This window comes from Scylla paramamosain, chromosome 4 (assembly GCF_035594125.1).
Source record: "Scylla paramamosain isolate STU-SP2022 chromosome 4, ASM3559412v1, whole genome shotgun sequence".
In the NCBI taxonomy this organism is placed as follows: Eukaryota; Metazoa; Arthropoda; class Malacostraca; order Decapoda; family Portunidae; genus Scylla; species Scylla paramamosain.
The window spans coordinates 5,182,501-5,195,000 of NC_087154.1; the positions used below are offsets into that span (position 1 = coordinate 5,182,501).

Consider the following 12,500-nt stretch of genomic DNA (forward strand, 5'->3'; position numbering starts at 1 on the left):
CCCTCTGTTCCTGATTCATCATTGTGTGCACTCATTCATGTGTTCGTTAATTAGTTTATTCATTCAGGCTGTGAGTGGTGATGACAATGTGCAGCTCAAGGAGAGGCGTGGGTAAAATATGCATAGGTATAGTTAGTGGGTGTGTTTTATACCTACAGGGAATGGTACGTGTAGGGCTGGTGGATTTTTGTACCTTCTCTTACGTTCCTATGTCCATGTGTTATTATTTTATGCTTCAGACTAATATACGAAAGGAAGGTATGAAAATTTCGTAATTCCCTAAAAGATTTAAAAGAATCCCAGCTGCAAATCATTCTTTTTATTTTTATTTTTTATTTTTAGATATCTATTTCATTATTCCTCCTCTTAGTTTTTCTTATTCATAACTCGATAAATTAAAAAGTGATCTACTTCAATATTTTTTTCTCCATTAACTTATACGTTTGATTATTCATCTCTCGACAAATTGAAAAGAAAAGTTACAAAAGCGCTGCGAATTCTGGAAAAAGCCAGCAGAAATCACGTCACAGCAAAACAAAAAGTAAATAGAAAAATAATAAAGTGAACTTGGAAAAATGGAGGAAAGAAATACATGTGAACTCGAAAGAAGAAGAGAACCATTTTTTTTAACGGAAGGAAGAAAAGGAGTAAAATTCCGAGAGAAGCAAAACGAAAGAAAAATAGTAATGTCCATAGAAAACGAACGTAAAGGGGAAAAATAATGCAAGAATAAAGAGAAAGAACTGAGGGAAGGGAGAAAAAAAGAAAATCGTACCGAGTAAGTTAGAAATAATGGAAAAATAGAGAGAGAGAGAGAGAGAGAGAGAGAGAGAGAGAGAGAGAGAGAGAGAGAGAGAGAGAGAGAGAGAGAGAGTCTGACAGCAAAACTGGGAATTGAGGTCACTATACCTGCCTATGACACCACTTTCCCTCCTTTCCTTCCCTCCCTTTCCTTCCTTTCTCTCCCCTGTCCCTTTCCTTCCTTTTCTTTTATTCCTTTACTCCTTATGCCAGAGTTATCTCTTAGAGTCTTTTGTCCACTTTCCTTTCTTCTCCACTCTTCTCTACTCGTTTTCTCTCCTTTCTCCTCATTTTTTTTTATCCACTTCTCTCTATTCTCCTTCCTTCTCTTCTTTCCCTCTTCCTTCGTTGTTTCCTGTTCCTGTGTTTTCTCATTTTCTGTTCCATTCACTCCTGTGTTAAAATGCGACATGTTGGGGAAACTATGGCAATGTAAATAAAATACACAGATGATGCATGTACACAACTATGTATGTATATATTGTATGGACACGTGATAAGGAGAGAAGAGGATGAACTAGTGAGGAAGGCAATGATGGTGGAGGTTAGGGGGAGAAGGAGGGTTGGGAGACAGAGAATAAGATGGAGAGACGTAATAAGGAGTGATATGAATAAGCTGGGAGTGCAAGAAGGTGATGCAATGGATGGAAACAGATGGAGAAGGATAACTCGAGCGGCTGACTCTGCAATACAGTGGGATTAAGGTCGTATGAAGAAGATGATATTGTATAGACGGGATCTATTCAGAATTAATGTGTGAAAGTCTATCGTAAATGTATGTACTGTATAGCCATGGTCATACTTTTTGCTCTTGTTGTTGTTGTTGTTGTTGTTGTTGTTGTTGTTGTTGTTGTTATTGTTCGTGGTGGTGGTGGTGGTGTTTAAACGATGCCTTACTTCACAAAGATTTATAGTTTTCTTGCGTGTGTGTGTGTGTGTGTGTGTGTGTGTGTGTGTGTGTGTGTGTGTGTGTGTGTGTGTGTGTGTGTGTGTGTTGGTACTAAATTTTGATGATTATACTCAGAGAGAAAAAAATTTACAAATGAACAATTCGCCTTATATTAATTTCCTGCTCTCTCTCTCTCTCTCTCTCTCTCTCTCTCTCTCTCTCTCTCTCTCTCTCTCTCTCTCTCTCTCTCTCTCTCTCTCTCTCTCTCGCTGCCATGTGCAATCTTCAATCTTCCTTTTTCTCTCCCTCCCTACTGCTCCCCACTCTCCCTTCTTTCTCTCCTCCCTTCTTTTCTCTCCCCCTCTCCACTCCTCCCTCCTTCCCATTCCTTTCCCCTCTCCTCTACCCTCCTCTTCCGAAACTTTGGCACGGTTCCAAGGAGAGAGAGTGGGTGCTTCCCTCTCTCATGCATCTTTCCCCTCTCCCTCTTCTCTCTCTCCTTCTCCTTTTCCTCCTCCTCCTCCTCCTCCTCCTCCTCCTCCTCCTCCTCCTCCTCCTCCTCCTCCTCCTCTTCCTAAACTTGTACTTCTAATCCTTAAAAATCTACTTAAGGTTTTTATGTTGCCAGTTCTTTCTCATTTTTTTCTCTTAGTTTTAAATTATCTCATGATTTTTTTCTTTCTAACTTTTAAATTTTTCTGATAATTTCCTACATAACCTTTAAGAATCTCTGTATGTTTTTGTTACTGTCTGTCTGTTTGTCTGTATGTCTCTCTCTCTCTCTCTCTCTCTCTCTCTCTCTCTCTCTCTCTCTCTCTCTCTCTCTCTCTCTCTCTCTCTCTCAACTCCGTCACTGCTATTTCTACTTTATCTACTTTTCCTCGTAAAACTTTAATTCAAATGAGAGAGAGAGAGAGAGAGAGAGAGAGAGAGAGAGAGAGAGAGAGAGAGAGAGAGAGAGAGAGAGAGAGAGAGAGAGAGAGAGAGAGAGAGCAATTGGCACCCACACACCTCCACAGGTAGGCAGCAAGCAAGCAATCAGCATATTCTCAGGTACACCAGCGGGGTCCAATAGGAGAGCAGGGCGAGGAAGGCAACAGCCAATCAAAATACTGAAATGGGATGACGTCATGATCTCGAGTAAATATGAAGCGCTAATAAAAAATAAGGAAGAGAAGAACGTAGGGGGGATAGAAAATAAAGGAAGGGAGAGAGGCAAAGAAGGGAGAGAAAGGAATGGAGGAAAGATAAGGCAGGAATAAAGAAGAGATAGAAAAACACACGAAAAGAAAGTGAGGAAGAAATAATGGAATTGAAAAAGACAAGGACAGGAAAGAGAAGACAAGAAAGAGAAAGAAAAAATAGACACTTGATATTTCATAAGAGTTAACGAGGATAAAGATGAACAATAACAAGGAAAGGGAAACGTACTGGAGAAAAGTGATATACAAGAGAGAGAGAGAGAGAGAGAGAGAGAGAGAGAGAGAGAGAGAGAGAGAGAGAGAGAGAGAGAGAGAGAGAGAGAGAGAGAGAGAGAGAGAGAGAGAATGAAAAGGAAATTTTAAAGGAGCACGAAAATAATGAAGCGAAGAAACGAGATGAGAGAGGGAGAGGGGAACTGGTGAAGGAATAAGAAGGAAGGAAGAAATGGGAGAGGAAGAAGAAAAAGAAAAGAAGAGAAGGGAAGGGAAGAGAAAAGAAAATAAGAAAAAAAAAAAAAGGTGGACAAGAATGATGACCTCGATGTTCAACTAAAAACAGGTCACCACCACCACCACCACCACCACCACCACCACCACCACTACCACCACCAGCGAACCAAAGACACGTTCAAACGTGCTTCTGGTAATGAGTTGGAATCCTATTAATTTCGCCAAAAGACAGATATTTCCGTACTGATGAACAAAGAAGTGGTATCTTTCATTCCTGCTTATGCTCTCTCTCTCTCTCTCTCTCTCTCTCTCTCTCTCTCTCTCTCTCTCTCTCTCTCTCTCTCTCTCTCTCTCTCTCTCTCTCTCTCTCTCTCTCTCTCTCTCTCTCTTTGCATACCTGTCTGTCAATGGGGGAAAACACCTGACCACTAATTGCGTCATCAGATCGACCTCCTCACCTGGCCACACCTTTAGCCTCTCGTTCTCTTTTATGATCACTCACCTTTCCCTTCTCACCTCCCCATCCTTCTCTCCCTTCTCTACTCCCTTTTCTTTTCTTCTTTTCTCTCCCTTGTCTTATCTCCCTCTCTCATCTCTCTTCTTTCCCCCTCTCCTCTCTCTTCTCTTGTTTTCCCATCTTCTCTCTCCTCTCTTCTTTTCCCCCTCTCCTCTCTCTTCTCTTGTCTTCCCGTATTTTTTCTCCCTTCTGTTCTTGCTGTTTCTCATTTGTCTCTTTAATTATCTTAGCATTTACTTCTTTTCCTCTCTTTTCCTCTTCTTATCTTCCTTCTCTCCCATTAGTTTATCTGCAAATTTCTTCTTTCCTTTTTCTCTTCTTCCATTAATTTACGTTTCCTCATTTTTTACGTTTCGCATTTTTTTCTTCACTTCTTAATTCTTTTGTACCTTTATTTTTTTCTTTTCCATTTTTTCTCTTATTTTTGCTACTGCCTACGTACTTCTTCTATTTTCCTTTTCGTTAACTTTATGTCTACTCCCTTTTATGTTATTTCTTTCCATTTTTCTTTCTTTATATTGATGGCTCCTTTTTTTTTCTATCTCTACTTTTCTATTATCGTATGAAAATCTCTCTGGTTACCTTTTCTGATTCCATAATTCCCCCTTTCTCTCTTTTTTTTTCCATCATTAACCTTCCTATTACTAATATCCTCATTATTTCTTTCAACTGATCTCGTTTTCCCCATCATTATGTTTCCTACTCTTCATTTCCTCATTATTTTTCTTTTTTATCCTCTCTCCCACTTTAGTTTACCATTATTAATCTTTGTAATCACTTTCTTCTTAAATCTTTCCTTTCATTACCCAAATAAGTTGCGTTTCATTATATTTTTCTTCTCTTTCTCTCTCTCTCTCTCTCTCTCTCTCTCTCTCTCTCTCTCTCTCTCTCTCTCTCTCTCTCTTTTTTCCCTCCCCCTCATTAGTTTGTTTCCTTCCATTTTCTTTCTCATTAGTATAACGCTCGACTGTATATATATATATATATTTTTTTTCGCTGCATTAAATTACCACAAATATTTCCCCACGGTTGGATTTCTTTATGTGGCTTAATTAGTGGGTCGCTATTACTGTGGTGGCGAAAATATTATGTGTATCATACTCTAATACAAAAAGTGTCGTACTCTCATGCAGCATCATAGTTCAGTGCAATGTGGCGTGACGTAATGTCTCGTAATGCTGATGAATGACGAGTGGTAAGGATGAGTGATTTGTAATTTTTTTCTTCTTCTCTATTCGTCTCTCTGCCTCGTTCTCTCTTGTCACTTCTTATTTCCTCGTCCTCTTCCTCGTTTTCCTTGATATTAAAATTGTTTTCCTTTTCGTATTTGTCTTTCTAGTTTTTCGCTTCTCTTTTCTGTTCTTATTTTCCCTTCTCTCCTCTTCTTTTGCTTCTTAAATTCAATAACAGACGTATTGTAATAAAATAGGTGTCTTACTGTAACACAATACCGTACTCTAATACAATGTATGTCGTACTCTAATGTAAAACTGTCGTACTCCAATACTATTCATGATATATATATTTTTTTCTTTGTACCTGTTTTCTTTGTGACTCGTCTTATTAAAAATACATGTTTGCTATTTTATTTTTGTCATTACAGGTGGTAATTTACTTCGCTTTATATTTAAGAAGATTTTTGTGTTTTTTTCAATTTTTTTCGTTTTTATTTCTTATGTGGTGTTAATTTTTTGTATGACACGTATAGCTTATTTTTTACAAATGTACCATTTTTACTCATTTCTTGATTGCAATGGCTGCCTTTTTTTTTTCTTTGTTGTTCTGAGGTTATTGTTTCCCTCTCTTTGTCTATTTTTACGTGTGTATTACTGAACATTACCAGTTTCCTATTTTATTCATCGTCATTGGTGCCCTTTCCTTCATTCTGCTGAGCTTTTTTTCCTTTCTTTGTGTACGACAAGTGTAGTTTCTTCTTGTATAATTGGTCACTTTTTATTATTTGTCTTATTTTCATTTTTTTTTGCATTGCACGAGTGAAATAAAAAAAAAAATGCAGTTCATCTCTGTTTTATCAGTCGCAACACGTAATCACTTTTGTGGCACTGACCAATTCCATATTAATTTTTCCCTTTCTTGTTCTATTTCTCGTCCTTTTAAGATTTTCTGCATGATACGTGAAAAAGAAGAAAAAAAAAAAAAAAACAAAGACGCCAATTCATACATCTTTCTAATCAGGGCTCGTGACTTTCTGCATCACTGAATAATATGTACAATTTTTTCTCTTTAATTTTATCTTGTATTTCTTTTTTCTACATGGCACGTGGAAATTGATAAAAAAAAAAAGACCCGTCTAAACATCCATTTTCTAATCACGACATGTGACTTTATATTGAACATTCATATACTTATTTTTTTCTGTTCTTGCCATCATCTTTGTACCTTTTGTTCCTGTACGACACGTGGAAATGCAAAAAAAAAAAAAAAAAAAAATAAATAAATAAAAAATAAATAAATAAATAAAAGAAAAAATAGAAAATAAATAAATAAAATGAAATAATAAAAAATGAATAAAAACAATCACTATTAAGTCAGAACACATGCCTTGTCATTGAACAATCTTATATTATTTCTTCCTTTCGTGTTATCTTGGGCATTATTATTATTATTTTTTTCCTGAATGACACTTGAAAAAAAAAGCCAATTCATTCATCTTTTTAAAGAGAACACGTGACTCCCTTCGTGTCATTGAACAATCATATATTATATTTTTTCCCTTCTCGTTATCTTCCTTGTCTTTTTTTTTTTTTTTTTTACATGACATGCACGTGAAAAAAAAAAAGAAATTCATTCATCCTTCTAATGAGAACACGTGACACTTGCTGCATCACTGAACAATCTTATCATTTTTTTCTCCCTCTCTTGCTGTTTCATGTCCATTTTTTCTGACGTGACACGAGGAAATAAAAAAAAAAAAACACACTAATTCATTCACTTCCTAATCAGTACACGTGACTTTTCGTATCATCGACTATCTTCATATACATCACTTTTTTTTATCCCCTTCCCTTCTGGCACGTGGCTGACTGACTGACGGACTGACGGACTGAATGACTGACTACGTAGTTGGCTGACGGCGTGACTGATGGACGGAAGCGTGTTTACGTATTTACTGCCGCGTCGAATGTTTGGATATGGTGTCTTTTTTTATATATGAACGTAATGCTGGTCTATACTGCGTCCTTATCTACGGCCGTGTTTTGCCTGTCTCGTAATATTGATGAATTATGAGTGGTTTGGGACGAGTGATCTATAATTAGTTGTTTTTTCTTCTTCTCTCTTTCTGTCTCTCTCTCGGTCTTGTTCTCTCTCTCTCTCTCTCTCTCTCTCTCTCTCTCTCTCTCTCTCTCTCTCTCTCTCTCTCTCTCTCTCGTCACTTCCTATTTCCTCCTCGTGTTTATATTCGTTTTTCGTTTTCCTTGTTATGATTTAAAAAAAAAATTGTCTTAATTTTCCTATACTTGTGCTTCTCTTTTTTTCTTGTTTATTATCTTCTTCTTCTTTTTTCTTCTTCATTTATTTTTACTGTTAAACATATAAGTATTTGATTCGTCCTCCTCCTCCTCCTCCTCTTCCTCTTCCTCATATTTACACCCTTTCTATTCATGCTCCTCCTTTTAATATCTTCTACTCCTTGCTCTCTTGCGCCAACAAACAAAAGAAATAAATATTTTGTTTGGCCATTAGGAACGGTGCATGTGTGTGTGTGTGTGTGTGTGTGTGTGTGTGTGTGTGTGTGTGTGTGTGTGTGTGTGTGTGTGTGTGTGTGAGACATGTCAACTCTTTGAAAGGTACTTAACGTTAACCTTCGTCTGTTATCATGAGTCATCTTCCCTGACCTACTAAGACACCCCTCCCCCCACACCATAGAATAACTGACCTACTGTACCTACACCTGTCTTCTAATGTAACCCACACCTGATCTGGTTACCTCTACGCATGAACTGACTCTCTCCATACTTGTTATCCGACTCCAATATATGAACTGTCTTTATAACTGCTAACTTCCTCTACACATATGAACTGTCTTCCTACACACCTGCTATTTGACTCTGCAGCTGAATTGACTGCCTCTATAACTGTTTTCCTCTCCTACACACCTGAAATGACTCTCTGCACACCTTAACTGACCCTTACACATCTGTTATCTGACTCCACACGTGACATTACTAAATCCACATCTGTAATCCTTTACTTCACGCTGCTGTCCTCACTTACGTACACACTGATCTCACTCCACACCTGAACTGACGCTTACACACCTACAATCTGACCCTACACACCTACATGCAACTCTACACATTCCACACTGTTACATTTACACACCTATCTGACTACACACCTGTGCTGACTCATACATCTGCAGCCTGACCACACACTTGAAGAAATTCATTAAGCACCTGGTCTTGATCTCTACTAGTAAGGCAAGCCACTCCACTCACTCCAAATACCACTCCACATATTTCTAACACCACTCCACGTCAGAGCAAACCAAAAGAACCTCCCACACCACTCCAATTTAATGAGTCACTCCCTAAATCCCACTCCGAGACTCCTAGGGGCCACTCCACCTCTTTGCTAACCCACTCCACGGCCCCGGCTTGCCCACTCCCCACCTAGTGACCCACTGCGCGCCCTCACACCCTCACTCACGACCCACCTGTCACATCCCTGGACTATTTTCACCCCTGGCAGCTTCCCGAGGGTGAGGGGTCCAAGATGCGTGCCAAACTTGTCTCTCTCTCTCTCTCTCTCTCTCTCTCTCTCTCTCTCTCTCTCTCTCTCTCTCTCTCTCTCTCTCTCTCTCTCTCTCTCTCTCTCTCTCTCTCTCTCTTCTAACTTTCGCCCGACTTTTAATTTACTTCCCGTACTCTTCTCACCCCCACTCAACTCTCTCTCTCTCTCTCTCTCTCTCTCTCTCTCTCTCTCTCTCTCTCTCTCTCTCTCTCTCTCTCTCTCTCCATGGGTATAAAGTAGCCTGGTGACACGCGTGGGCAAGTGAATGGTGACTATGTGTGTGTGTGTGTGTGTGTGTGTGAGAGGGGGCGGGGTTGTGTGGGGCCCATAGAGGGGGTAGATGCTGTGGTAGGGAGGGAGGGAGGGCGGACGAAGCTTCAGTGGGTCTCTCCGTCTGTCTGTCTGCCAAGAGGATAAAACAGCGCGGGCATATACCAGTGGGCCGAGAGAAGCGCGGAGGGAAGGCGGGCCACGGAGGGAGGAAGACCAAGAAACACTCGCACGCGCACGCACACGCACACAGAGCTGCCGCCGCCTCCTGAGCCGCTGGGAGGGAGGGAGGAAGAGAGAGAGGGAAAGAGAGAGGGAGAGAGAGAGAGAGGGAGAGAGAGAGGGAGAGAGAACGTGATAATAATTGTGATAAATAACTATGAAAGAGAGAGAAAAATCCCACTTGCCAAGCTTCAAGGAAAGAGATGAAACAAGCGACGGGGATTAAGCCCACGGAGGGAGGTGCTCAGTGAATGGGTGACGACGCTGTTCAAGGCGTTTAGTGCGAGTAATTGCTTCGCTTTGGGGAGAAAATTACTGTGGGAACACCAGCACCGGGCCGCCACAAAGATCCCGGGAGCAGCGGTGCAAATGCTACGATGCCATGAAAAAAAAGAGATGAAAGATAAAATGAATTCTTTTTCATAACCAGCTGAAAACGGTGCGTGGGAAAGGCGAGGGTGGCCGTGAAGCGAGTGTGCAGCGGCTGTGAAGGTGAAGGTGGTGTGCGGTGCTGTGGAGCAAGCTGTGGTGGTGATTGGTGGTGGTGGTGAAGGTGCTAGTGGTGGTGGTGACGCAGACTCAAGTGTGATAACGTTCCGAGTACACACGATACAAGGCCGCCATCTGTGCTGTGTCGGTAAGAGGGGGCGCTGAGGAAAGAGACGGAGCGCGGCCTGTTGGTACTTAGCGGTGCCCACACTGAGCGGCGCGCACCTGTTTGACACCTGCCGCGCCCCTCACCTCGCGTTACGCACGGCGCCACCTCGCCACCACGCGCGAACCCAGAAGTGTGGGCAAGTTTTCTGACGCATCTGTGATCACTTGTGAGGAAAAATTAGTATTCTCATTAGCTTAAGAAAAGTCTGACGATATTTACGAGCGTAGTATGCACGTTTACGTTAGAGGAATCGATGCTAATTAGTACTAAAGCGTACTAGACTTCATGTTAGAGTGTACATACTGTAACGTCTCCTGCATGTTACTGTTATGAGTGCACGTTAAGGGGATTTATTAGTGAAAGTGTCAAACAAAGTCGCACTTGGCAAGGGTCAGGATTTCCTCGCAGCCTCCGCGTCGTGTGTTGCAGTCCATCAGCGAGGCAGTCTGGGAACACACCTCTCCGCCTCACCTGTAGCCACCAGACTCCCGAGGGAGCACCGGAAGTAGGACACTTATTTGTTAGATCGTTACCTCACAGCCGCTGCCATGCCTATCTCACCCTACTACGCCCAGAACGGCTACGGCACCAGGAGCTACGTCAGGAGCAACAGCAGCAGCAACCTGGCGGGCATGGGCGCCTACTACAGCCCCGTAGAGAGCAAAGTGATGGGCTCTGATCATGCCGCCGACTACTTCAGATCCAAATATATCATACCTGAGGAGGGCCCCGTCAAGTCGTACCTGCAACCGAGGTACAACGCGCCGTCCCGCAGCAACTTCCAGCTGAGGCGAATGGACTCGTCAGACAATTTATATGAGAGGAGAAATCCGCTACAAGAAAACAGACTCCAGAAGTCCACCTCAACATCTAGTTTCCTGACAGGCAGCACGCCCAGCTACCTGAAGAGCAGCAATTCCAGCGACAGCCTTGGCCGCTCGTATCCTTACTCGCCCACAAAACCCCGCGCCTTCACCTCCAATCTGCCCTCGCCCTCGGAGACACCGCCGTCCAGGCCCATGGGTCGATGTGGCGGGGAGTCCAGCTACGCGCGTGCTTACCTGGCCAACATAAACAAGGGGCGGGGGGACAGACCGCGGGAGATCGACACTCGGGACATCAACACCTCGATACCGCGGACGCCCAAGTGGCTCAAGGCGAACAAGTCAGAGGATGACGGAGGCAATATCTCCAGGAATCGGCAGGTGGTCAGGCTCACCATCAAGCGGGAGAAGCCTGAGCCCCAAGACCCCTTCACCATCAGGAACAAGACCCTCCAGACCATCGCCCAGAGACTCATCGACAAGTACCAGGTCCCGGAGAAGAAACCCGATCCTCTCCCAGAACCCAGAAAGAGACCCTTTTATCTCGGCGAAATTCCACCTCAAGTGGAGAGGTCGCGTGAGGTCCCATCGCCTCTCACCTCTAAGCCGCCCGTGCCCAGCTCCGCTTCTGCCCCGGCAACCCCAGTCACCGGTGTCCCGCCGCCACCACCGCCGCCGCCCAAGGTATCCTCCATGATCTTCCCTGAGGTTCCCATGGTGGTGGAGAGAGTGCCAAAACCACTAATTCCCGTCTTGGGAGATAAAAAGGAAGAAGACATGTCGCTAATACTGCAGCGAGCCACGGAGAACGCCGAGACCAAGAAGGAACTGGAGAGCTGGGAGGAGGTGAAGGACGCCATTGTCGCCGCCGTGCTGCATCCGGACGTTGACATTGAGTCTGATGAAGAGATAAACAAATTAATTGAGGGCGAGGAGCCACCGAGTCCCGCCCCCGCCGAGGTGCCTGAGCCAGTGAAGGTGAAGGTGGAGGAGCCGAGGCGCGACTCCATGGACAAAGGCCTGGCCATCATGGGACAGCTAAAGAGGTTCGTCCAGAGGCAAGAGTCCACCAAACGCAGCACTAAGAGGCCATCAAAGAAACACTCCAGAGGTTCTAAAAAGTCCAAGAAGTCCGCGGACGAAGCTACAGGTCCACCAGATGATGACCCGATCGCTCCTAAGACAACAGAGTCCAGTCAAGCACAAAGCGCTTTGCCTCCAAGGCCCGCTATTGAGAAGAAACAAAAGAAAAAGGAATCAGGGACAAATGGCTCGGCTGTTGAAAGGATTGAGGAGAGCAGACCCGCAGGAAATACAACGGGTGTTGGGAAGGAGGAGGACACCAGCGCTCAGAAGGGGAACAAGACGGCGGCAAAAAAGGAGAGTTCTATTCTCTCACCCAGTCTCGTCCTCGGAAACGAAGCGACACAAGACGACGAGACGACAAAAGGGATCAGCGGAAACACGGGGCAGTGCCAGAAGACATCAGGGAAGTCCGGGAATGCTTGCGACAAAAAGGAGAATTCGCAGGACACTTCACTTCTGAAGACAAGGAGTAAGGATGCACCTCCTTCTGTCTTGTCGCCTGACCTCGTCTTGGGGTCCCCGGGTCAGGATGGCGTCACCGAGGACTCGTCAACGAGCAATGACAACACAGAGGCACAACATAAACAGACCAAGGCCGAAAAGAGCTCCATGAAGCCAGACGTAAAGGAAGAAACGAAAGATGTTCCTGGCACTAAAATACCAAAAATCAAGAAGAAAATGAAGACGTCGGCGGCAGCAGTGAAGGAGGTGAGTGGGGACGCCCTCAGGCCGAGTGCCACTCGAGCAGCTCCTCCATCAGACCTGCCCCTCCCGAGCCCGGTCCCCGCCTCTCCAGCAGAGCGCTCCCCGACCCAAGATGCTCCAA

At 43.6% G+C, this 12,500-nt stretch overlaps 1 protein-coding gene and 1 long non-coding RNA gene across 10 annotated transcripts in view; one reads left to right on the top strand and one right to left on the bottom strand.

Annotated features, from left to right (window-relative positions):
* The window catches only part of LOC135099250 (putative protein kinase C delta type homolog), a 186,350-nt gene that overhangs the window by 117,526 nt on the left and 56,324 nt on the right, over window positions 1-12,500 (top strand). The window contains exon 1 of one of the 9 annotated variants that reach the window (XM_064001663.1): window positions 9,046-12,500. This exon is cut by the window's right edge and continues 1,917 nt beyond it. The exons of the other annotated variants lie outside the window; for them this stretch is intronic. Within the exon in view, the coding sequence (XP_063857733.1) occupies window positions 10,313-12,500 (2,188 nt within the window). The 5' untranslated portion in view covers window positions 9,046-10,312. Of the gene's footprint in view, window positions 1-9,045 lie in introns of those variants that run through there. 9 annotated transcript variants of the gene reach the window in all.
* The window catches only part of LOC135099320 (uncharacterized), a 95,205-nt gene that overhangs the window by 55,890 nt on the left and 26,815 nt on the right, over window positions 1-12,500 (bottom strand). The window lies entirely within an intron of this gene.